This window comes from Thunnus thynnus, chromosome 3 (assembly GCF_963924715.1).
Source record: "Thunnus thynnus chromosome 3, fThuThy2.1, whole genome shotgun sequence".
NCBI lineage: Eukaryota > Metazoa > Chordata > Actinopteri > Scombriformes > Scombridae > Thunnus > Thunnus thynnus.
Window position 1 is genome coordinate 11,855,368 of NC_089519.1, and position 23,506 is coordinate 11,878,873.

General features: G+C 39.1%; 3 protein-coding genes and 1 non-coding gene across 5 annotated transcripts; 1 reads left to right on the plus strand and 3 right to left on the minus strand.

Annotated features, from left to right (window-relative positions):
- Window positions 1-94: 94 nt before the first annotated feature.
- Window positions 95-4,724, minus strand: LOC137179502 (fibrous sheath CABYR-binding protein-like). Of its 2 annotated transcripts, XM_067584222.1 has the most exons (3): window positions 2,777-4,724; window positions 1,542-1,604; window positions 95-1,158 (listed from the first exon to the last, which is right to left on the minus strand). In XM_067584222.1, the coding sequence occupies exons 1-2, from the start codon at window positions 3,777-3,779 to the stop codon at window positions 1,558-1,560; spliced, it is 1,050 nt and encodes a 349-aa protein (XP_067440323.1). In that variant the 5' UTR covers window positions 3,780-4,724; the 3' UTR covers window positions 95-1,158; window positions 1,542-1,557. The 2 variants fall into 2 exon arrangements, with proteins under 2 accessions (XP_067440323.1, XP_067440324.1); XM_067584223.1 differs by lacking the exon at window positions 1,542-1,604 and having other exon boundaries at window positions 2,777-4,723.
- Window positions 4,725-5,121: 397 nt separating this feature from the next.
- On the minus strand, window positions 5,122-15,910 carry LOC137179503 (uncharacterized). Its single transcript, XM_067584224.1, has 4 exons — window positions 15,717-15,910; window positions 12,029-12,126; window positions 10,949-11,021; window positions 5,122-6,910 (listed from the first exon to the last, which is right to left on the minus strand). Exons 1-4 carry the CDS (start codon window positions 15,787-15,789, stop codon window positions 6,441-6,443), a joined length of 714 nt encoding a protein of 237 aa, XP_067440325.1. The 5' UTR covers window positions 15,790-15,910; the 3' UTR covers window positions 5,122-6,440.
- On the plus strand, window positions 8,884-8,975 carry trnar-ucu (transfer RNA arginine (anticodon UCU)). Its single transcript is given in 2 exon segments — window positions 8,884-8,920; window positions 8,940-8,975. It is a non-coding gene; the product is annotated as a tRNA-Arg (tRNA).
- Window positions 15,911-19,466: 3,556 nt separating the features above from the next.
- On the minus strand, window positions 19,467-23,369 carry LOC137179505 (ras-related protein Rab-33B-like). Its single transcript, XM_067584226.1, has 3 exons — window positions 22,473-23,369; window positions 20,252-20,430; window positions 19,467-20,086 (listed from the first exon to the last, which is right to left on the minus strand). Exons 1-3 carry the CDS (start codon window positions 22,689-22,691, stop codon window positions 19,756-19,758), a joined length of 729 nt encoding a protein of 242 aa, XP_067440327.1. The 5' UTR covers window positions 22,692-23,369; the 3' UTR covers window positions 19,467-19,755.
- Window positions 23,370-23,506: the final 137 nt, after the last annotated feature.

A 23,506-nucleotide genomic window follows, 5' to 3' on the forward strand; every position in this document is an offset into this window, starting at 1 on the left:
CAAGTGGTCAGTGAGCTGACATTCACTGCAGCATAGTACCATGTTAATAAGTGAGACTGGTTGAAAAGAATAATTTCATGCATGACAAAACTGATTTAAATTGTTCATCCAGCACTTTATTTAAACAGTGTGAGCACATTATCATGACAACATGGACGCCTTTTACAATGGATTAACTAGATAAAAACTGGTATATATTATAATTTATGTAATGGACCAGCAAATGTTTTTAAAACAAATTAGACATCTACTACACTTAAAGAATTGGAGGCATGTTACTGTTCAATATAATCATCCAACTGAAAAGGTACAAATCAATTTGTATTAGTTTGAACATTTGTAATATATATATGTATATATATCTTTTGTGGTAGAATGTATAATGTAACAATAAGAGAGTAAACATATTTTGAAAAACAGACATATACCAAAATATGGGCATACTATTGGTATCACTTGTATCTGCTTTAAAAAGAAAATATCAGCATTGGTGCCATATTTTTTTCACTTTGTGATCTTTTCTTCTTGAAGTGCATCACTTTGTACAACTTTCAAATTAGCAACACAATAAAAATAGGATATTAACATTTCAATACCTTAGTCTGCACCTACATTTGTACTATAACAAAGTGTCAAAAATGCATATCTGTAAGGTAATGTTGGATACTGGTATCATCTTAAAGAAGCCATAACTATATGTGAAAATCTAAAAATTGATACAGACTAAATGACATAATTAAAGAAATTTCTACCTTATAATGAAAAGCATTCTACCTCATCTGTACACCACATTCACATTGCCTACATTAAAACACTTTGAAAGTAACTTATGTTCCAGTCAACTCATGAAAAGCTTTGCAACACTGGCACCTAGAGGAAGTGAGACATAAAGGGAATCATATCATAAACACTAATATGGAGATAAACACCTCTTTCCTTAATATACAGATTGGTCAGATACAGAAAGAGAACATTCACAAAATTCTGTGATAACATTTTAGAAAGGACACATTAGTTAGTTAAACCTGTTAACGCTAGTTGTCTTCATCTTGCTTTCATTGGTCGTCCAGGCTTGATTGACAGATAGGCGAGTGTTGTGGAAGGCACACTGTCTGTCATGTCATGACTGGGCGGTGACCACCACCATTGTCTCTGTGGCTGCAACAAACAAGCACAACACTAGTTTGTATAGTAGAAATGCATACATTTACTACCCATGACTATTTGATTTTGCAAACAATACAGTATACACACAGTACTTATCCTAGAATTTAAGTAGTAGTAGAGTAGAGTAGAATGGACATTTGTTACACATCTGTGCAACTTGTACTGTCAAACATACTGTTCAATCAGTTTCAGGGGCAGCAGGATTTTAAAAAATGTGAAGAGTAGTGCAGGGGTATATATGAGTTACACTGACCTCATCACCTCTGAGCATCTAAAATGTGTCTATCTGAGAACAATGCTTATCCTGAAGATGTCCATTCTACTATCTCTAGCTCTACACAGACAGCTGTGTTTAAAGCTGTGCTGCGTTTTACCTTCTTAACTGTTCTATTACATCACTGAGCAGCGTTTTACAGTCCAGTTAGACACCTTTGGCTCTGTGGATGTAGGCAGAAATACATCTGGTGAGAGCCAAATACAGGGAAGACTCTGAATCTAGAAATCTAGTGGCCCTGTAATGACAACATTTTTCTTTTTGTAACATGTAACATTTTTAAGTTTGATGCAAGTACAGTAAACATGTTTCTTATTAGGTTTAATGAGCTGGTCTCTCCAGTGCACCTTCCCTTAATAAAAAGTCCTTAGGATATAAGAGCTTTCTATGTAAGAGGTCCTTTAATACAAAAATTTCAGTGTTTGCTGGAGCACTCAATCCATGAAAATGTCCACCTCCAAAGACATTTTGAGGGAGCAACTTTGAAATCTTTATTGAAGAGTAATTACATTCTAGATCATCAATACTTATATATTGAAACAGATTAATCCTGCCATTACTTCAGTTGTTTATTAATATCATAGCAGGAAAAAAATGGTAAAAAGCCTCATTGTCTTTTCTGACAGCAGGAAAAGCACAGGTGGAACTAATAATGTTAACGTTGCTTCAGCTGCATTCAAGCGTATCACTAAGCCTTGCCAAAGCATGCACAATACCAAAAGCCTGACACTGGCACACTGCAATGGAAAGCAAACAAAAGGTTATTTGTGCTGTATCTAGCATCTGATATCCTAAACCAGGATTTATAATGTCTATTTTGTCTTCCTCGCAAAAAAAGATGAAAGTGTGATCCTAGGACAAACCTTCCTCACCCTGCCCCACTTACCTTAGTCAATTATTTTTTAATAATAAACTCATCTTCAATAATAAGTCATGAAAACAGGGTTAAAAGTATGTTATTAACATGGAGCTTTTTGACATTACTATATTGTGGTTAGATCTAAATCATCTACATTTCAGTCTAACAAGTCAGTTCAAGCTAAGAAACACATGAAGTGAACTGCTGCAAAAAAGTAAAACCATTATGGACTGATGAATCTAAGTTTAAGATTTAAAGCTAATCAGGCCATTTCTGATCAGATCTAAGGTTTCCACTTTTATACAAAGTCCCAAATAATTCTCAGTGGACTTTTATACTATAGTACTATTTCCTGATTGTACATTAAACAAAACAAAGCAATTGGTGAAGCTATTATGTAGGATTATTGATAATGCTAAAATAAGTAAGGGGTGTTCAAAAACGTTTGACTGGCAGTTCATACAGTATGTTCTTACTTTGTCCTTCCTCCAGTGACACCTCCTCCTTGGCTTCATGTGTTATATCCACAGCTTCTGCACTGACCAGCTGGACCTCCAGCTGCCCTTCTACAGCAGCAGGTGGCGCCACCTCCTCTCCTGCTGATGGAGCAGAGTGGCAAGAGTGGCAGTGCTTGGTCTCTTGCACTGGAGCCTCTGATGCAGATTCTGGTTCAGCAGCTGAAAGAACCTCCAGGTCTGACCCGGCTGAGGCTGCTGCCAGCTGAGCTGAGTACACAACTGCAGCTTCTGTGTGTGTTGACACAGCTTCAAGTGTCTCCTCTGCTGGAGCTTCAGCTGCTGCCTCCTCCACTGATGTCTCAACAGCCGGTGTTTCTTCTTCCACTGGAGTATCTTCAGCAGTGGTGGTGACCTCCTCAGCAGGTGAAGCCTCCTCAGCGGGTGAAGCCTCCTCAGCTGGTGAAGCCTCCTCAGCAAGTGAAGCCTCCTCAGCTGGTGAAGCCTCCTCAGCGGCAGTAGCATCTTCAGGTGAGGCCTCTGTAGAGGTCACAGCCTCCTCAGGGGCAGCTTCAGGGACCAGAGCCTGATCCTCAGCCTGAACTTCTTCCACCTCCTCCACTGTAGGTGCTGGAGTTGCAGGTTCCTCAGGAAGAGGTGCAGCTGCCACCTCCTCCTCCTCTGATGCAGCAGGAGCAGATGTCTCCTCTTTAATCACCTCCTCAACAACTGGAGTTCCTGCATCTTCTGTGTCAGCCACTTCCTCAACAGTAGGCACCTCTGCAGACTTCAGCTCCTCCTCATTCACCTCAACAGCAGCCTCTTCAGATCCTTCTTTAGCTATCACCTCGGCGGTCGCCTCCAGGACTTCTGGTTCTAACACCTCCAGCGGGGAATCCAAACTCTTTCCATCTTCTTCTATTTGTCGAACAGCTTTCACCAGACTCGTCTCACCAACAGATGCTGCTGCAATCTCAACTGTAGAGCCGGCCAAGATCTTCACAGCTGTAAGAAGATCTGGCATAGACTCTGAAGGACAGAAGGGAGACAGGAAGTAGTGAAAGTTTAAAGATATAGTTGAGCTAGCTTTAGACTTTAAAGACTTTAACTCAGTACCAAAATTTTAACTGCTGTAAACTGATGTAGACTTGCATTTTTACATTAACATGCTGTTGGATGTTGTATCTTTCAAGACAAATCTCGAGTCAACTTTCTAATTGACCTTGCTATGAAGAGGATTATACAGTTCATTATTCTCTTTATACCATGCTGTTTTGTATAAATTCCACTTACCTTGACCAGGTGTCTATCACAGGAGGGTTGAGGAAGTACTCTACAGGAGACTACCTGCCCAGTTCATGCTCCTTCTGCTGGTGTAACCTTTTAGAAAAAGTGTGACTCATGGCTTTAGCATAGACCTTAAACAGTGTTCAGTGAGTACTCCACTTTTGAGAAAATGATTTTGATAAATCAACAGAGCACTCTTGAATCACGGATGTTTTTATAATGGTGATCACCAAAATACATTCAAAATTTTAGTTCCATGGCATTAACATTTTGTTAGATACTTAAAGTGTCAAAAACCATACGATGAGCCTGTCTATCACCCCTTGAGCCACAAGGACACTCTGATATGAGCATTGTAATCCAGGATTAGTCTCAACCAGTCTGTGGGATAGCTGTAAACAGCTCTTGTCACACTAAAGACTGCAAATAAAATGCTTCAAACAAAACCTGTTACAGCTGCATGGGTTTGTAACTCCGTTTGAATGCTTGTAAAATTATTTTAATCTCAACTTGTCGAGCAGGTCTCACTCATGTGACAGTTTTACATGGAATATCGCCTACAGCTCTCTTTTTTTAACCTGTCTCTGCTTGTTGTATAATTTTATAACTATATTCATATTGATTAAAAACATAAGAGACAACTAGATGAGGTTAGGCAAGATTTTGTTTCTTCATCATGTTATTCTGTCTTTCAGTGTAAGAGTTAAGAGTGATAATGAGCTCTTAAAATATAAGCAATGTCCTGGAGAACACAGTATTAAGAGTAGAAATATTCTTAATATTGTCAAAGCTTCAACTTGAGTGCATAGGAGCATGACATGGCAGCGGCACAGAGACTCTTCAAGAGAAGGAGCTTTTCTACAGGAAGTGGGTGTTTCTACAACTACAATACAAGTTAACATTTATGTCACAGTTTAGATTAAAGCAACAAGCATCTAAGAGAAGCTCTGAAAGAACTGTGATGACAAGTAAAGGCCTGAACAAATGCAGACAATATTAATGGAAATACCAGAAAATTCAAATGATACAGTCACCTCACAACCACCCTTCATACTTAAGAAAAAATACAATATAGAACATAAAGAGAAACATTGTCTTTATTGAAACAACTTCCTTATCATCCAGTGATGTTTTTATTCTTTGAACATTTAACTGTATCAATCATTTCAATGCCCAGACATAGAGGTGAATGCATTTTGTGTAGTGTTCCCTGAAATATTAGTTTCACAGGTTAAGAGAAAGGACACAGCAGAAGTGTCTTTAACACTAAACAAAAAACTAGAGGAAAAATGGCTTTGATTTCAATTTCTAAGAAAAGACTGGAAAAGAACCACACCATAGGAGTTGCTGTGCATAACCTCTGATTTATAAGTATTGTACATTGCTGGTTTCATTATAATGATGTAGAAACAAAAAGGTTAGGTAAAGATGGAAATTAAAAAAAAAAAAAAGGTATCTGGATGTGTAAGGAAAAAAAAAAAAAAAAAAAAAAGACCTATGTGGGGTGAATAAAAGAGAAAAGCACGTTTTAAACTTGTCTCACTGACTGGACGTGCAAAAGGGATTTTACAGGAGTCAAGAAACTAGACGAGAGCTGCAGCAGGGAAAAGAAGAGCAACTGGGTTTTTTGGTCACACTTCACAGTGAGAGTTTAAACTAAAAAGGAAGCACACTGACTTCATGCTCCATCTTTACTATTTTATAATAATCCTAACCTAAGCCAGGATTAATGAGATATAGTTGAAATCAAGCATTTGCTGAGCAGGAAGAGACCAAGTGCAAAATGTTGTCAAAAGAAACGAGACTGAAGAACGTATTGGCTGCATTCGTTCACCATGCTGACATTTTTAGACAAGTAAAGGAACAAGATGATGCAGGACTGTCCTGTTTTTAAGGGCACTTAAAATATTTTGCAGAGATCATCATTAGTAATAGTCATCAACTCGGTTCTATCCCTTATATCACCTAGTTCAACACTCCGTAACTGTTTAGCACCCAAACCATAATTTGAATTTGCTCTGCTCTGGTGACTACTATAGAAACTGAATTTTCTGAACTGAATTGAAGTGCAGTATATGCAATCTAACCAGACAGCCAAATGTCAAATATTATGGTTTGAGTCTGAAGGTTGGGTTGGGGTGGGGTAAGGGAAGGGAGGGAAGGCACCTGAAAACTGGACTGATGGACCCCTGAGTGTTGTATTCATTAACCAACTGGAAGTGAAAAGCTCTTTGTCCCTTATATTTAGGAATTTAAAAAAAAAAAAAAAAAAAAAAAAAAAAAAAAAAAAATGCAACAGGGGTTCATGAGTCCTTTTTTCCTGGGCCCACAATGGTGGGACACAGCACATCTAACTCATCGCCCTCCTTTCTGGGCAAACCATCGCACCACCGAAGCTTTATGCAGCCACCTCTGCAGCAGGGGTGGCCTCAGCCTCAGGAGCTGCAGAGACAGTCTCTGCCTCAGCAGGGGGAGCGGGAGGGACTTCATCTACTGCTGCCGTACCAGCACTCTCTGCTGCGGGGGCCTCTGCTGGCGCCTCTTCAATGGCAACGACTTCCACGGCCACAGGAGCAGCTTCGGGGACTGCCTCTACCGCCGCAGGTGGAGCAGCTTCTTCTGCGACTGCTGGCTCAGCTGCAGCCTCAATAACGACCACCTCGGGGGCCACGGCAGCTGGTTCTTCAGACACAGCGACCACTTCTTCAGACACAGCCTCGACAACAGGCTCAGCAGCGGTCTCTGCCGCTGGTTCTGCAGGAGCGGAGACAGACTCGACGACGACTTCAGCGGCTGGTGCCGCCTCCTCCACTGGGGCGGGTTCTGCTGCAGGAGCTGCTACCTCTGGTGCTGCCTCAGCTGCAGGAGCTGCAGATTGAAAGGTGGAGAACAGAAATGCATGAATGCACCCTTCATTGACCGAATTCTCCCCATGACTTGTTTTGTGCACTAGGAAAAGTTAAACCAGAACACTTGACAACTAGCTAGCACAATGCACCTTAGATATCTAGGTCAGTTTTGGCTATTTGGAAGTATTTTAATCATCCTTGTCTATCAGTGGCACAAACTCTGGTCATATTTGCAGCTACAGATATCAGTTGTGAGGGTAATTTTTTTTAAATGCACATAATGTTCAATAACCAAAAGGACCAAATGAACTTTCCCTGGAAAGGTGATTGACACAATGTAATTAACATGTCAGCTGTGGTGCACTAATGGGCTCAAGTGATCAGGAGGTCATACTGTTCTTTAAGACCCCTCAACTACTTCTGATTACCTCTAATAATCCTTCACGGAATTATACATTCAAAGAAAGTGCCAAAATCTGAAAGTATGGCCACCAGCTACCTCCCACAATCCAGATGGGCAAAAAAAAAAAATAGGCAAGATTTAAATTATTTGATCCCAAACTTCTGTTGAGAGGTAACATAGAGTTAAAGGTCAGCAGCTCGGGTCTTAAAGATCTAAAAGGCAAAGCAGCTGCTGTTAAAACTGTCAACATAATGAGTAACGAGAAGGATAATCCTTAATCCGAACATGTCAGAAGGACAGAAATATAACTGTTGACCTCACTGACGTTGCCGTTACTAGACGGCTGGTTTCATTAACTAAAGGAGACTCAATTTAGGTTCATGTGAACAGAGAACAAGAGGTGGAAAATAGCATTCGGTACTATATTTGAGGTAGTGGTGAGAAAATTGCAATCATTCAATACATATGTACCATTTAAAAAAAAAAAAAAAAAACAGCTTTACAGGTTTAGTTGAAATGTGCCATTACTAAATACGACTTACAAAATCAAAGTATAATGTTTTAAAAAGAGCTGTTGGATGTCTAAAGGTGTGCAAAAACTCTAAATATAATACTGTCTGTTAAGTTTCATTTTAAAATGGGCAGAAAATAGAAACATTCCTAAACAAGGAAATAACCAAAGCTGAAACAATTAACTGATTAGTTGATGGACAGAAAATTAATGTCAATAAATCATTTAAGCTTTTTCCTGGTTCTCAAAATGTTACAGTTTGCTGCTTTTCTCTGTTTTTACATCATCCAAAACAAGCAATTTGAGACAACTCTTGCTGTCTGAGAAATTGTGTGATGGAAATTTTTCACAATTTTCAGACATAATTGTTAGTTGCAGCTCTAGTGATAACATTTTAGCAATTGAGGTTAAGAAGCCATTTCTAAAGAACCTAGAGTGATGCTAGATTTCAGTATTCAATGAGTTCTTTGTGCTGTTCTCTGGAGGACATGAGATTTAACAAAGTGAATGCATGCATCGATTACATTAGTCATACAAGAGACTATCCAACAAGCCATAGTGCACAAAAACTTGTGCCTTAAAAAGTTACATTTTATACTACAGACATTTTCTCCTGGAAGGTGTTAATTAGTTTACCTTGTCATTAAAACTAACAGCTCGTATCTGAAAAATAAACTTCTGCTGATGACTATCAATGGCCATACAGATGCTACACTGACACTGAACAATAGAAATGCCCCTAAATCACTAATGAAGTACAATCACAGAAATAACACAATTTTATTTAAGGGTACATCTCTATGAAGTCGACGGGTGATGTTTGTTTTAATGTGTCAACTTATTAGAATTAACATCTAATATTTTCCTAAGCTCTTCCATCACCTTTAAGTTTGTGGTTTAGGTTTTTGGTTTAGAACACAGTGTTTAAAAAAAAAAAATTAAAAATAAAAGAAAGAAAAAAAGTGAAATGGTGAAACAAGATAGATAAAAATTTTAAATATCCAGAATGGTCATTACTAATTTCATTAGTGCCTCAGTGTGCATCGTCAAGAGCCTCCTGCACATCTGGCTAACTTATGGCTCTGTGGCGCAATGGATAGCGCATTGGACTTCTAGTAAAGCACAGGAGAAGTGATTCAAAGGTTGTGGGTTCGAGTCCCACCAGAGTCGTGCTTTTGGTGTGAAACTGTTGTATCAACAGTTAACCAAACATGTAGTCCCTGTGTGCATCGGCGGGGAAGCACGCATACCTAAATAAATTCAATAAAAATTTATCTCTTAAAAAGAAAATAATGGTGAAAGTGATCCAAGGATAAACCAACCAGAGTGCCTGTTCCCTTAAATAGAAAAGCCAAAAAAAACCCACTAAACATCAATAGCTTTAGTAGCAATGGATATGACTATGATATAACTTTTTTTTTTTTTTTTTTTTTTTTTTTTTTTAAAAACCACACATTTGATTTAACACTAGTGTGACATTCAATACCAGGCTAAAATACAAAACTACAGCACTTCTTTTCTACACTTTTGCTTAATATCCATTTACAGTCATTGAGAAAACATGTTTTATTTAGTATATGAAAACCAAAAGGTTAGTTATAAGTTCCCACATCAGAATATCATAGTGACTGTTAACAAGCAGCCAAACAAATCAAAATGACCCGATTGTGCCAAGTGTCAAGAACACTAATTTTCACTGTAACCAACTGTTAACTCAGATTAACATGTCAGGATCCTTGATCAATCACTATTTGCATATTAAGATGTTTCTGTGACTGTTTCTTGAACATTTTTGCTTGATCACATGATTCAGAAGCAGTAGACTCTCCAGCGCTATAGGGAGCAGAGCTTTGAGCTCTATTTCTGACCAAAAACAACACTTCCAGGCTGCATGTACACCACTGAACCGGTGACGGCAGCTTGCTTATCCCCCATTACAGACTAGTTAGCTGCTCTGGGCACAGAGCCATGATCTGTCCGGGCTTAAACTGGCTGAATAGACAAATAATTTGCAGACAGAAATCAAAACAGACAGGCAAGATAAAGCTATTGAGAAAAATCATTCTACCATGTTTGATATTTGGGTGGTGTAGCCAGAACCGACTCAGAAATGCGTTAAGATCTCTCCTCTCTCTGATGGAGCTACTGAGGCTGTTTATTACCACATTTTACAATTTTGAATCATTTGGATTAGGTGATTTTGTTTATCAATTGTTAGAGAGATACTGCCTGTTTGAAGGGTCATGTCTTTTTATTAATTTTTTTTTTTTAAAACATGGAAGGAAGCTAAGCTACAGTAGTAACACAGCATTACTTCCAAGGCTAATTAGCATTTCATTCACTACGTTTCATGAGATTACAGGTTAATGTTTCCAAAATTCCTGCTAACAACTATCACATCCACTGTGTTATTTTTCCTGTGTGGAGACCAATCCTGGATGCTATGAAAAGTTTAGGCTAACATTAGCAGCTCTATTGGATTTAGGCAAACTTGGTATTTGACACAGCGCCACATTCGCCAAACACATTGGCTGTACCTCATTTTCTTTTTCCCTTATCATACTTGAGCTAACTAGCACTACACTGCAATAAAAGAATAATTCAGTTTCTTTATTTCCTCCAATCATCAACTAGTAAGGATGCTGCTGCTTTTTGCAGGGAACATGTATGTAGCCATCACGTGCACATACTTGTGACCCTTTTATACAAAGTTCCTGTTTTAAAATGAGTCAGCTATAAATATTTAAAAGTCAGCCTGAGGTGGTGTTTTCAATCAATTCATGGAGCCAGTGTTGGATACCGAGAGCTGATCAAACCTGACAGTGATGGTGACAGTTGTCATTTCAGCTGGCAAAGATCGACGGTTAAAAATGAATGAATGTTTTGTCTGAAGTCACAAACTAATTGTTTGGAACTTTACTAAGAAAATCTGCTACTGTTGTCATCGTAAACCTCATGTGTGTTGTGCTAGAACAGAAAGCTTCACAGGCGTAGCAACAGTAAGTGAGGTGGGGTTTAGCAACTGTTAATTGAGGTCTTCATCTTTCTGCAGTATTATTTGGAGAGATATTATGTTGCATTTTGCATCTGGATTATATTAATTTGAGCAGTTTTGTGTGTGTTTCAGTAGTCGGGTAACTGACCCTTTGCTGTGGAGCCCATGTTGGCGAGTCTGTCCTCATAGCGCTCACTATCACCACTGACCGTCTTGTAGGCCTGGGAGAAGGAGAGCAGATATACACTTATTACATTCCAGCACACAACTAATGATAACAGTATAAAATGGTTAACAGTATTGCAAAATGCCAACTTACACTGATATTTTGTCTAACATGAACAAACACAGCTGATATACACTTGTGCTTTTCCAGGAGCCCGACAGTAAACATGGAACAAATCTACCCAGACAATAGACGTGTGTAGAAACTACTGACAGTCAGTAAGGAAGCACAAAGAACCTACTATGTGCCTTCCAGTGTGGTTGTGGTGATGTCTTTTACACACAGGACAGTCTATTCTGCTCTGAGACTGCATGTTAACTAACTCCCAGCTTACACCAGCAAAAACTCCACAGTTTAAATATAACAAAACATGTAAACATAAATTTTGCATTTCGGTGCAGCAGGAAAGTCAAGTGACCTGCATTATTCCTGGACTGTCCGGAAGAGAGAGGAAAAAAAACAAAACAAAAAACCTTCGAGGTAAGAAAGCTTCATCTTGACCAATGACTGACCTGTGATCTAAAAGCTGCAGCAATAAAGTTATATACAAATAAAGACAGTGTGCAGGAGTTTGCTTCAATTGTTTAACTTGAATGGATCTTTCACTACATGTACATGTCACCCAATATTTTTTTTCCTAAACAAACACCACTGTATGGAAGTTATGGCAGCCAAAATTAAATTGTAATAATTTCATTCTCTAAATTTAAAATTCTCTATGCACAAGTTGTATAAAATGTATTATTTCTGGAACATTTCAATTTAATTAAATGATTTTATTTTATACTGACAGCCCTGGATCTCCACAGTTTAATATACACAGAAAGGAATAACATAATCTGTTTAAGTTCCTTCAGGAATTACATTCACACTTTTTAAATGTCATTTACTACACAGAATAAAAGGAGAGGACCAAGTGATAACTCTCTTCACTTTATGAAGTCAAAGCAGTGGGACAAGAGGAGTAATAATGGAACAGAGAAATATCACACAAATACTCACATAGACCACTGCAGCAGTGAGGCCTCCTCCGCACAGAACAAAGTATGTCAAGTTGGTGGAGCCACCAGGAACCCCAAAGGCCATGTGTCGCACTGGAGCTGCTGAGAGACATGTTTCTATAATTAGACTTTTTTTTTTTTTTTTTTAAAAAAAAAAAACAAACAACAAAAAAAACCCCAAAAACAAACAGCATATATATATTGGATTAGGCTTGAGTTATTTGCAGCTTCATTTAAACAATGATTGAACATATGGACATTTGCTTTGTGTGTCATGAATCAGCACCAGTATCAAGTGAGGATGAGAGAAACTGTTAAACTCAATAATTTCTGGGTATTTCGTTCATGAAACGGTCCCATCAGAAGTACAGCTGGGTACAGAGACCAGCACATTCTGATAACGTCAATGTGTCTCCATCCCTTAATCCAGTTACACAATACAGCCTTGGTCATTTGTAGCAGAGGAGATGGAAAGATTTAGCAGGAGCCAAGCGAAACATCAAATTGTCCCCTAACCAGCCGCCCACACACACACTTCCGGCTTCATGACCTTTAATTTGCATCAAAAACAAACATCTTTAAATTCTCTGCTGGGTTTGAATTTATACAATGATGCCAATTAGTCCTTCACATAGATCAGGACTGATAGAGGCGCAGTCAAAAGCTTCTTAATAGGCTATTGTTGTGTTGGGTAGGTGAGTGTGTCTGTCTGCAGCTTGTACACTCAAAAGATTTGCTGGTGTTTAGAGGATTGCCAGTGGTGCATTCAGAGGAGGCCATAAATAAAACCACCCAAATCTGGCTCATCCCAAACGCTGGCTCAGTTTAATCTGTTCTAGAGCTCACACACAAACATGCTTCTTCCTGCATAGAAGCATGCATTCTCATACACACACACCAAGGGTGTGTTAACACAGCTACATGATATCTTTAGCATGATTTACGCCTTGTGTGTGCACATGCATGTGACTTGTTTACTCAGCAGACTGAATAGGCCATCTGAAGCAGTGAAGGAACACAATGTACAGCTCACACCGCCCCTTCTCACCCTGTCATGTCATCATGTGTGTTCTGTCAAATCATAACTCATCCTATGACTTTGCAAACGACCTCTTGTATATAGAGACATAGAAGACTAATCACCTGTTGCAATTGTTTTACTAGTCACTGATTTTAAAAATACAGAGTGGTTTAATCAATTAAGGTTTTATAGGTGACTGAAAGGATTTAATGTTTTAATGTTCAAAATCTGAGATCAAAAAGTGTGCAGAAGCAGGTCTTACATGAGGCCAAAGGTCAGTGTCTCCTTGATTGCACATTTCTAAGACTTTTCCCTACAATAAGAGGTTAAAACGCCTGAAAACTTGGTCCCAATTTATAAGTAGTTTCTCTACAAGACTAAATTTTTTTGAGTTAAAATTCAGGTAGAAAAAAAGGAAAGGCATAGTTTGACATATTGTGAAGTACACTTATTCACTTTCATGTTAGATAAGTTCGATAGCGCTCTCACAACTGTGTGGAAAATTTGTAGCTGGCATCAGCAGCCAGTTAGCTTAGCATAAAGACTGGAAGCCCAACTCTGTCCAAAGGTAAGAAAATCTGCCTACCAGCTCATTAATTAACACATTTTTCTTGACTGTTTAATCCCTACAAAAACCAAAGTGTAAAAAAACAAAAAACAAAACAATTTTCCTGAGGGTTATGTGCCAAACTATTTCTTGGTCGCGAGCAGAGACTTCCTGAAATCTCCGTTGGTTGCTTGACAACTGCTCACTGCCAAGAAATAATTTAACACAATCATCCTAAAAGTCAAAACATTTCATTTGTACACTTTGCTTATAGCGACAGTGGCAAGTCCAAAGCGAAAAAAAAGTGTCTTTACCAAAATGTTGAACTATTCCTTTATAAGAGTTTAACACCTAAAAACTCAGCTAACCTGCTTCATTAGATCAGTGTGGGTGTGGTTTGAACAGGTTTGATTGACAGTGCTGGCAATCTGATCAAACAACCCTGTCAACAGATTTTGATTTGAATTTTGAGAAATACCGAATTGTGCTGGCGCTGGAAAATCACGTTAACTTTTTATATCTGAGCCCCAACCACATGAAACCAGTGAGCAGACACAAAAACAGAAATCTCTCATATGAAAACCAAAACTATTGAAACTTTGGATGAAAATTTTGTTCTATTTTTCAGGGCCTTACCACTAAATTACAAGTGATGTATTCATAAAAGTACGCGAAGACACAAACAGAGCTGGACATTGTCCTGTTGTGGATGCTGAGCCAATGTAGCAGTAAGTCCTCCCTCCTCCTCTTAATGCCCATGACACAGCAGCACCACGCAGGGACAAGGCCAAGTACAGGTTATTTATACAAGTAATCAGTTAATCCCTGCAGCCAGGTTCAAGCCTGTGCAAATGGACACGCATGTCAGGCAAAAACAGACAAGATGGCTGCTGTGGTAGCAGTGATACATGTGCTCTCCTGCCACTGTCTGTCAGCTGCCATGTGCTCACTGAGACGCAGGATGAAGGAGAACATGCTGACCTGCAGGACAGGACTGGTGGCCTTGCCGCCTGTGTTTGTGTGAGTTGTGTAATTAGAGCAGCAGCCTACAGCATCCACCTCTGCTTTCTGTCCTTTACCAACTGCATGCATTTGTAGGTTTTTTGGCTATATTTTAAAAAGAATCAAACTTTGGTCTTGCAGGTCATATTCTGTTTTTTTTGCACAATCAGTCAGGGCTTTACCAGGAATTCTTCTAACAGGAAATTAAAGCAGCAGAGGCGGTTTTCCCCCCTCAGGCGGAATTCCACATGCTCAGGTCCCAAAGTGAAGGATGATCCAGGCAAGGACGCGTGAAAAGAGAGAGAGCGTCCTCCATATTTCAAGTCATCATGTCTCAAATGCCCTTCAGCTTATATGCAAAGAAAAGTGAAAATGCAAATGTTTCTGCTTAACACATTTTTTTAAAGAATTTGTGTTATTCATATGAAAGATGCTTTTAAAATTTGTTCATTTTTTTTTTCTTTAAGTGACTTTTGAAATTCTTTCACTGACTGGAGCGTCTGTTCAGAATAACTGCGCTCCATGTGGTCTTGCTCATAAAAGGCTGAACTGGGACAACGTGTTACCATGACAAAGAATCACCTGAAAACTTATTTCTTTACAAATACTCGACTTTTTTGCTTGGGACTTGAATATTTGCATTAGAAATTATGTGCAATTAATGCAACTTAGTTATAAAACTCAAAATCAAATCGGGTTTTAGTCGAGAGTGAGATGCGCTCTTTCATAACCACTGTGCAGAACTGAGTGTTCCCAAAGCAGGACACACCTCCCTCTGCCTGCAGCTCCACTCTGCTCATCAAACACATCAATACTCGGCCTTTTATCCATGTTCATACCAACTTCACACGACCGATGAAAAGTAAAGATTTGATGAAATCTCTGCAGCACAAATGCACTTTTTCAAACAAATTACTGTTTTTTTACGACTAGCAGCTTTTGGACGGTTTTTCCAATCTGTGAGACATTCCGAGCATTTAGAAAACGGAATAAGTCGATTAATGTGAACGCAATCCCAGCTGGTAAACGCACGAGACAGCGGTTGTTTAATTGCTCTAATTAACGTCATAACCAATCATGTAGAACCATTGAAAAGTCTCCAATAACGATCTGACTCACCGTTTCTGGATGTTGGCTGGAAAGCCCTCCGTGCCAGCGGCCCGACTCTCTGCCATGCCCGTCTGCAGAACATCTTTGCTCGGTTATCAGCAGCAGGTGTGCGTGCGTGTGTGTCTGTGTGCTTCCAGCAGGTTTTTAAAGATAAATGAGGAGGAGAGCTCAGCTGCTGTCCAATACTGATTAAGAGGACACCCCTCCCCCCAAAAAAGGTTATTTCACTCCTGCGCCCCCTACAGGTGAATGTGTAGAATACAGGATATGTAATCTGTAAAGATCCCCTCCGGACATGGTTTAAAACATAATTAATATATATTTTAAAAGTTCAGTTATCTGGATTTTCAAAATGACATCTACTCTTCCCTCATTAAAAATCCGGAATCTAAAATGCAAATATTTTTCCTTTCAAAAACTGAACTGCTGGACACAAGATGTTTCCTCCCTCACTGAAAAATCAATTCTCAGTGTTTGTGCATTAGGGGCTTCAACACTTGTCTAAATTGTATACTGGACCACGACTTGCTTCCAAGCTAGTTGTGATGTCACAAATCACGCTCGCAGGTACAACGTCTTAATCTCAGATTTAAACTGAGCACAGAGAAACTTTCCTCTTTGGCAGATGTAAGACAGATCTAATGACATTGTGGTCTTTACTGGTGCGTATCTGATGAGTTTTCTGAGGCAGGTTTCCACCTGTTGATATTATATATGTATTATATATATAATATATTGATATATTGATATTTTCCACTTGACATCATTCTTGGAAATCAAATGAGAGGAAATCATAAAGACTCTGCTGTAGCTGAGCAGAGGATCAGCCATCCCCCACACTAGTTTCAAGTGGATTACAGTCCTAATTGGAAAGAGACAACTAACTGTGGTTACATAATGTGCACTGTCTCAGAGTGCTACTGTGAGCCTGCATCCATGTGCACTGTTGTGAATGCCAGAGCCAAAACTACTGTACATGAATAAGAGAAAAACTCTGTGTCTTCTGTATGTGTGAGCACCATGTCTAACTATTAAACTTGGAACTTGTTTGGAAGATAATAGTTGAACCAGAATCAAAGATTGGTCACTATGGACTATAGCCAGATATTGATGTTTAGTGTATCTGGTGCCCTCCTGTGGTTAAACAGCTGTCAGGACACTAAGCAGACGTAAAAACACGTTACCCATGAAAAGTATCAACATCAAACATAACTTGGTTTGAGTGAATTTACCTTAGGACTGTCTGTTTCTCTCTGTGTGTTGAATTTCAAGGCCAGAAGTAACTAATTACTTTGCTACTGTAAATGTAAGTGGTTAACTTATATTAGAGACTATGTAACTTTTGGTAAATTGTGGCCACAAATGGTAGTTACAGGATAATGATAACTAGTAGAGTAGCAGCTCTAGAGTAGCACAAGTAGAAAAGTCAAACATTCTGCAAACTGACTCAGTAATGTCATTTATGCAGCAATATCTATCTAAAGTATAACCATCATAACCTGCTAGTCATATTTGGGCAAGGGTGTGTTTTATTGCTTATGATTTCAACATTTAATTTGTAAGAGGTAGATTGTGTTATGTCCTCATAGTTTTTTTAATTTTAAAAGTCTTTTATGCTTATTTAAAGTTTACTCCAGAGATTTACTATTGTGCTTCCATAATGTAAACAGACTCACAAAAGGCAGATTAAAAAAAAAAAGAATGTTCAAAATCAAAGCAGCAGCTGCTGAGATATTCTGATTTTTAGTCACTAGTATGGATTAAACTCCACACACATTGGATCCTACATTTCCCATAATACAACTCACAAGTGTTTATTCATTAGTACCTTCCTGCCTGTAAACTCCCATGTCTTTCAAACTCCACACACCCCAGTTTTTATCTCTGTCCACATCAACTTTGTAACTAAAGGCTTTCAATTCAAAGTTTGTAAACTGCAATAACTATGATGACATCACCATGACATCATCAGGGATTATCCTCTCATTTAAAGCTCCTGCAGAGGCACAGTTGAAATTATACAGCTGTCTTCACAGGCTGAGAAATGCTATCTCTGGTTAGTAAATTGATCTAAATGTGTAAAATCCTTGCAATGCCCCTTTAAATAGACTTTCTCTGAAGTAGTGTATTTTGCTACAGTGGAAGCCACATCTGTTACAGAGTGATAATCTTGTCAGATGTCCAAATATAAGCCTCAGACATTGTGGAGCTGTTCACAGGAAACAGCCAGCAATATAGATAAGTTTATTTTCTACACTTTCTGTTGTTTCAATTTATTATATGAACTTATATACAAGCATTTAACTTGTATTCAAGTAAATTATCAGTAAAGTAACAGTAGGTCTGCTTAAGTAGGATAGTGCTAGATATTTACCATTTGGGTAGTGAATGTTGCACCAACGTGACACTGAGGCCTGACACTTGCATGTGCGCACGCACGCACACACACACACACACACACACACACACACACACACACACACTTTGCTGCCCGTGTCTCTGTTGTTTCAGGATCTACAGTTGTTGAGCAGAAGAGGTTTCCCCTCATCATGTGACGACCTCTGAATCATCGATTAGACACACAATCACAACACATGTGATACATTTTCCATCGCCCACACTGCTCATGCACAAGACCGGTGCATGACTGCTGTGATGTTTTGTCCATCTGGACATGGTGCTGTAAAGGGAGACAGGATTAGTACATTTTTCATTATTTTTATTATTATTATTTTATTATTAGGGATTAGTACAGATAACATGAGAATGACAGGCTGACCTCCCAAATTATATGACGTCACACCACTGTTACATCTGCTTTAGTGTACATTTCCAGTTGCTGGCTGAAACTTTATTGGGTTCTTAATGTGGAGGATAACTTTTGCCTGAAATGTGAAGTTATAGTCAGCTCAGTTGGAGAAAGATCACAATGTTTTGCCAAAACTACTTAAACTCAAGATGTATATATTTGGTCATAAAACAAGGTATTGTACACTTTTAAATTTTGACCTGATGATGGTGCGATGACCAAAGTTATTACAATTCATCCTGAGGAGAATATGAATGTCTCTACCAAATTTTATAGAAATCCACCTGATTGTTGTTGTGACATTTCACTAAAACCAAAAATGTCAACTTCATGAACTAGAGGAAAAGTCAGGGGATAACTAACTTCAGAGGGATTCATCTCTGAATGAATGTCATTATGTCAAGTCAAACTATCAAATTCAACACATAGTGGCCCCAAACATGCATGGGTGTAAAGCCCCTTTTCCATCATGGCAGTGACCATATGATGCAGGATCAATTGTGGTTCACAAAATAAAGACCATGCAGACTGTGTAGGCTCTTGCCAAATCAAAATGGAGTTAATGTAGTTTCCAGTTCCACAATTCCAATATATCTGACTTGACACTAAATAATACAGACGTGCCCGAAAACCAAACACGTCAGGCTGAGGTAATTAAGCACAATGGCTATAGAGCTACATGCTGGTGCACAGTATTTTTAACCATCATGTGACCAACTCTGCTCTCATACATTTGTCTTGAGATGTTCGATAGAGTTTAGATGCTATGAGAAAACCCAGTCAGGTGATTTATGCTGCAGTTATATTTGTTGTGGCAAATTACACGGTTATCTAACTGTAGTCACACCTAAATACTGCAGTTTCTAGCCAGTTACTTCCCACCAATGCCACATATGCTGAAAATAAACACTGTCACTGCTACAAAAGGTCACTTGGATCAGAGCCTCAAATAATGTCTACGTTCACAGTCTTTTATTTTGCAGCTATTGTAAACAATAGGATCACAGTTATACACAAGATTTCTAAGATGAACATGTCCAATATTCAAGAGTATGAATATTAAAGTTCTGTGTGGCACCTGTATTTCAGATGTAAAATTTTTGCATTCCTGATCCTCGTCTTTGGTCAAAGTTGAACATTATGCAAATATATTCTCTGTCACACAATCACACTCTCATATAAGGAGCTAAAAAGTCTCATTCTTCCATGTGAACAGGCCAACAGGCCCCTCTGTCTCTCTCAGCAGCAAGTCCACAGCTCTTTCTCTGGTCTTTTTTTGTTCGGGACTTTAAAAGAACCGCTGTACGCCGGAGCGTTTGCTGCCAAGACTTTCTTCTGTCTCTTCAGTTTGGCACCAACAGCAATGACTATGTCCTCAACATTATCCTGCTGATACAGCGCCTGCCCATCGCCTCGTCGTCCGTTTACATGTTTGTTTGGCGGGTTCTTGGCAGACGTCTCAAAAAACATCATGCTGTGGGTCTTGGCAAAGCTCATCGCCCGCTCTTGGCTCACCTGGCCATCAGCCCTGTTACGGTCACGGAGGTCACTCTTATTCCCCACCAGGAACCTGAGGAGCAGAATAGACAGATGATGAAGGAAGATGATTCACAATAAAATAGGGTCATGTTAACTGATCTAGAAAAGTTCTCGAAAGTAAAGACAACTGGACATCTCATGTACTCTCGAACATGTACAAAATGTTTAATCATATTTAAATCTCTGATGCAGTTACCTGGGGATTTCCTGGCCGATGGAGTTCTGCCTGCACTCTTCAACCCAGGCAGCGAGGTCGTTGAAGCTGGTAGGGCAGGTGACATCATATATGAAGAGCACCGCGTGGACGTTACGGTAGTAGTGCTGCACCATGGACTTACGGAAGCGCTCCTGTCCTGCTGTGTCCCACAGCTGGAGCTGGTGTTGAGGGGGAAATGAAAGGAGAACATGAGAGGTCAACATACAGGTTCTTCTCAACTGATGCCACTGACGAGGAAGTAAAAACATAGGAAAGACGAAATAAATGAGAAGGAAGGCACAGAGACAAAAAAAAAGTCCTGTGTTGAAATTCCCACCACCAGGAACATAAAGACACATTAATATGAAGAAAGACACACAATGAGTCACCACTGAGGGGAACTAAGAAAAGGAATAGATTTGATCTTTAGAAAGTCAAATCTCTAAGCTGAGCTTTCTTGTGGTTTCCTTGAATAAAAAGTATCAAACACTAAATGCTTTCTCTAAAGTAATCAATGCATGTGATATGAACACTGATGACAAATTCATGCTACACATCCAACCTCATGTACGGTAAAACGCAGAGCTGTAGACTTGAGATTCAAGTCAGACTTAAGACATAAAAATGATGGACTTGACTGTTCTGAGACTTCACTTCCTAAAGACTTGATACTTCAAAGCAAAAACATTCAAGTCTTAAGTTTTCATCTGGAAAAACCGTTGAACATTAAAAAAAATAGTCATTAACATACAGGCCTTGCATGTCCACACACTTCATATATTTCATTATTAGGCCTCTGCTCTAAAAAGACTTAGTCTCAACTGTATAAAACTCTGTGAACACAGCTTTGAATGTAAGATGTTCAAATGTTGCATCAATTTAATCAACAGCTGTCAGAGACCCAAAGAAACTGCATCTTGACCTTGAAATTGCTCATGAGGACTTATGACTGGATCTGGACTTGCCCCCGAAGTCTTGAGATTTGTCTTGATTCATTTAAACTTGATTTAAGACTTGAACTGACAGTTGACTGATTCAAAATTTGTCTTGACTGACTGAAACCTCAAAGTGCAACATGTTTTGTTTGACTCCAGACTTGTTTTGATCTTTCAGAGTCCTCTAACACTTGATTGTCTTGCCTTCCTTGTAAGTCACTCTGGATAAAAGCAACTGCCAAATGACCAAACGTAAATGTTAATGATTGACTTGTCTTGATTCACTCAAGCCTTGACTTAAGACTTATCCTGACTGACTTGAGAATTGTCTTGATACTTGAATTAAACTTGGACTTTTGGATCAGTGTCTACAGTGAAGGAAGCAGATATGTTTCTTACATGATACATTCACACCAAAGACACACAGGATTGTCCATTTCCTGTGTTAATTTAATGTAGTGGAAACAAAGCAGAAACCCTGAGGTTATAAACAAACCTTCAGTCACCACTGACAGATACTTCCTCTGTCACGTGGTTGTGTTTCAAAACACTCAGGAAACCAGAAAGATCAACTAACACCCACAGTTTTAATATAGTCACTCAAATAAACAGAGTCCCTGCTTGTGTTTACAAGATGCAGTTCAAATAAATCTTAATAAACGTTACAGCAGTAAGATTAATAATCAGAGCTGAATTGGATTCATTCATGAGGCTGTTGATACTAACAGCTGACATGCCACAAAAACCCAAGCATGTAACCCTCACAGCGATTTACAGGCTTTTAGTTCAGCCTGTTGTGACTCCAACCAGCAAACACAAGCAGCTCTGCTGATTTTCTGCCATCCAGAGAATTCTCACTGTGAGACAAATAACTCAGTGTTATATCAGCAGTCACATTGCAGTACAGGCCTGTAATACTAGAGCCTGTGAAAATGTTATAGCTAACATAGGAGATAAAAATGCAATATAAAACATGCTAATATCACTGTTTAAAACATAACCTGGAACAGGATTATTATGACCTCTGATGATGGTTTCTGTCCAGGCTGATTCTTTCGTTTAACCTATTGACGAGCATTGAATTGACTGTGAAAACTAATAATATATGAGCCAAAAGAACCAACATTATGTGGCTCATTTTAATATTTTACAACAAAACAGCCGGTTGAAAGACCACCACTGTGCGTAAAAAGGGCTGTTCAGCGCAGCCCTTCGCAGCCTGAACTTAATAAAGATTGTTAGATTCATTATTTTGTTTTAAGTGAGGCATCCATTTCAACAGTTACCTTAATCTTCTCTCCATCAATATCAAGCAGTCTCTCGCGGAAGTCCACCCCGATGGTGGCCTCTACTCTGCTGGGGAAGGCTCCGGCGCAGAGCCGGTGCGTGAGGCAGGTCTTCCCCACCCCGGAGTCTCCAATCACAAGCACCTTAAAGATCCGGCAGCGGGTCAGCAGTGAGGACACGCTGCCCAGAGAGTTGGAAAGCTCAAGAGATGACTCCATTTACCAGTCGTTCACAGTCAATTCAGTCGACAGCAAAGTGAAAATCCGTGCAGGGCCAGTATGAACAAAAGTGGCAGGACTTGCGGAGAAACACGCTTCCTTCTGATGATTCAGTGTAACTTTTCCGCTTAAAAGCTCCTCACACACTTTCCATAGAGTTGACCTGAGTGTGCAGAGGAGGAGGAGGAGAGAGAGGCTGGCGTGAGGATGACTGTGAAGGTGGAGAGTTGATTAAATGAGCAGCAAGGGATGTTTAAAAAATTAAAGTCTCCCTTCATTGTTTTTCTTCTTGTTCCTTCAGTTGGATGTTTGAGCTTCACTGCGCAGAGTTTGACACTAGAAGTCTGTTTTCACATTCAGCTGTTGAAGTTTCTGTGTGTGCACTGATGATCTGAGTTTAAGTGGTGGGCCTACTAGCATGATTAGTGACATCACAACTAGTTGGGAGCCAATCGTGGTCCGATATTCAATTTACACAAGTGTGATGTGGGAACGTGAAGCATCTAGTGTAAAAACACTGAGAGTGGACTTTACATTGAAGTAGGAGACATCTAGTATTTTATATACATCTTAAAACATGTCTGGAAGGGATCTTTTAAGTATTATTGAGCTGATGTTAAATCAGCACATGGCCTATACAGAAAAAGCATTTCTCTACAAATGTTATTAATATATGTTTTGTGTTACATGTTCCCTATATTTTAATTTATTAGAAGGCAAAAAAGTATCTTTAATTCAAGTAGCACCTGTGCAAGAGACGGCAGCATATGTGCAGCTCAGATAGCACATGGCAAGTAATAATACATCTAAATAAA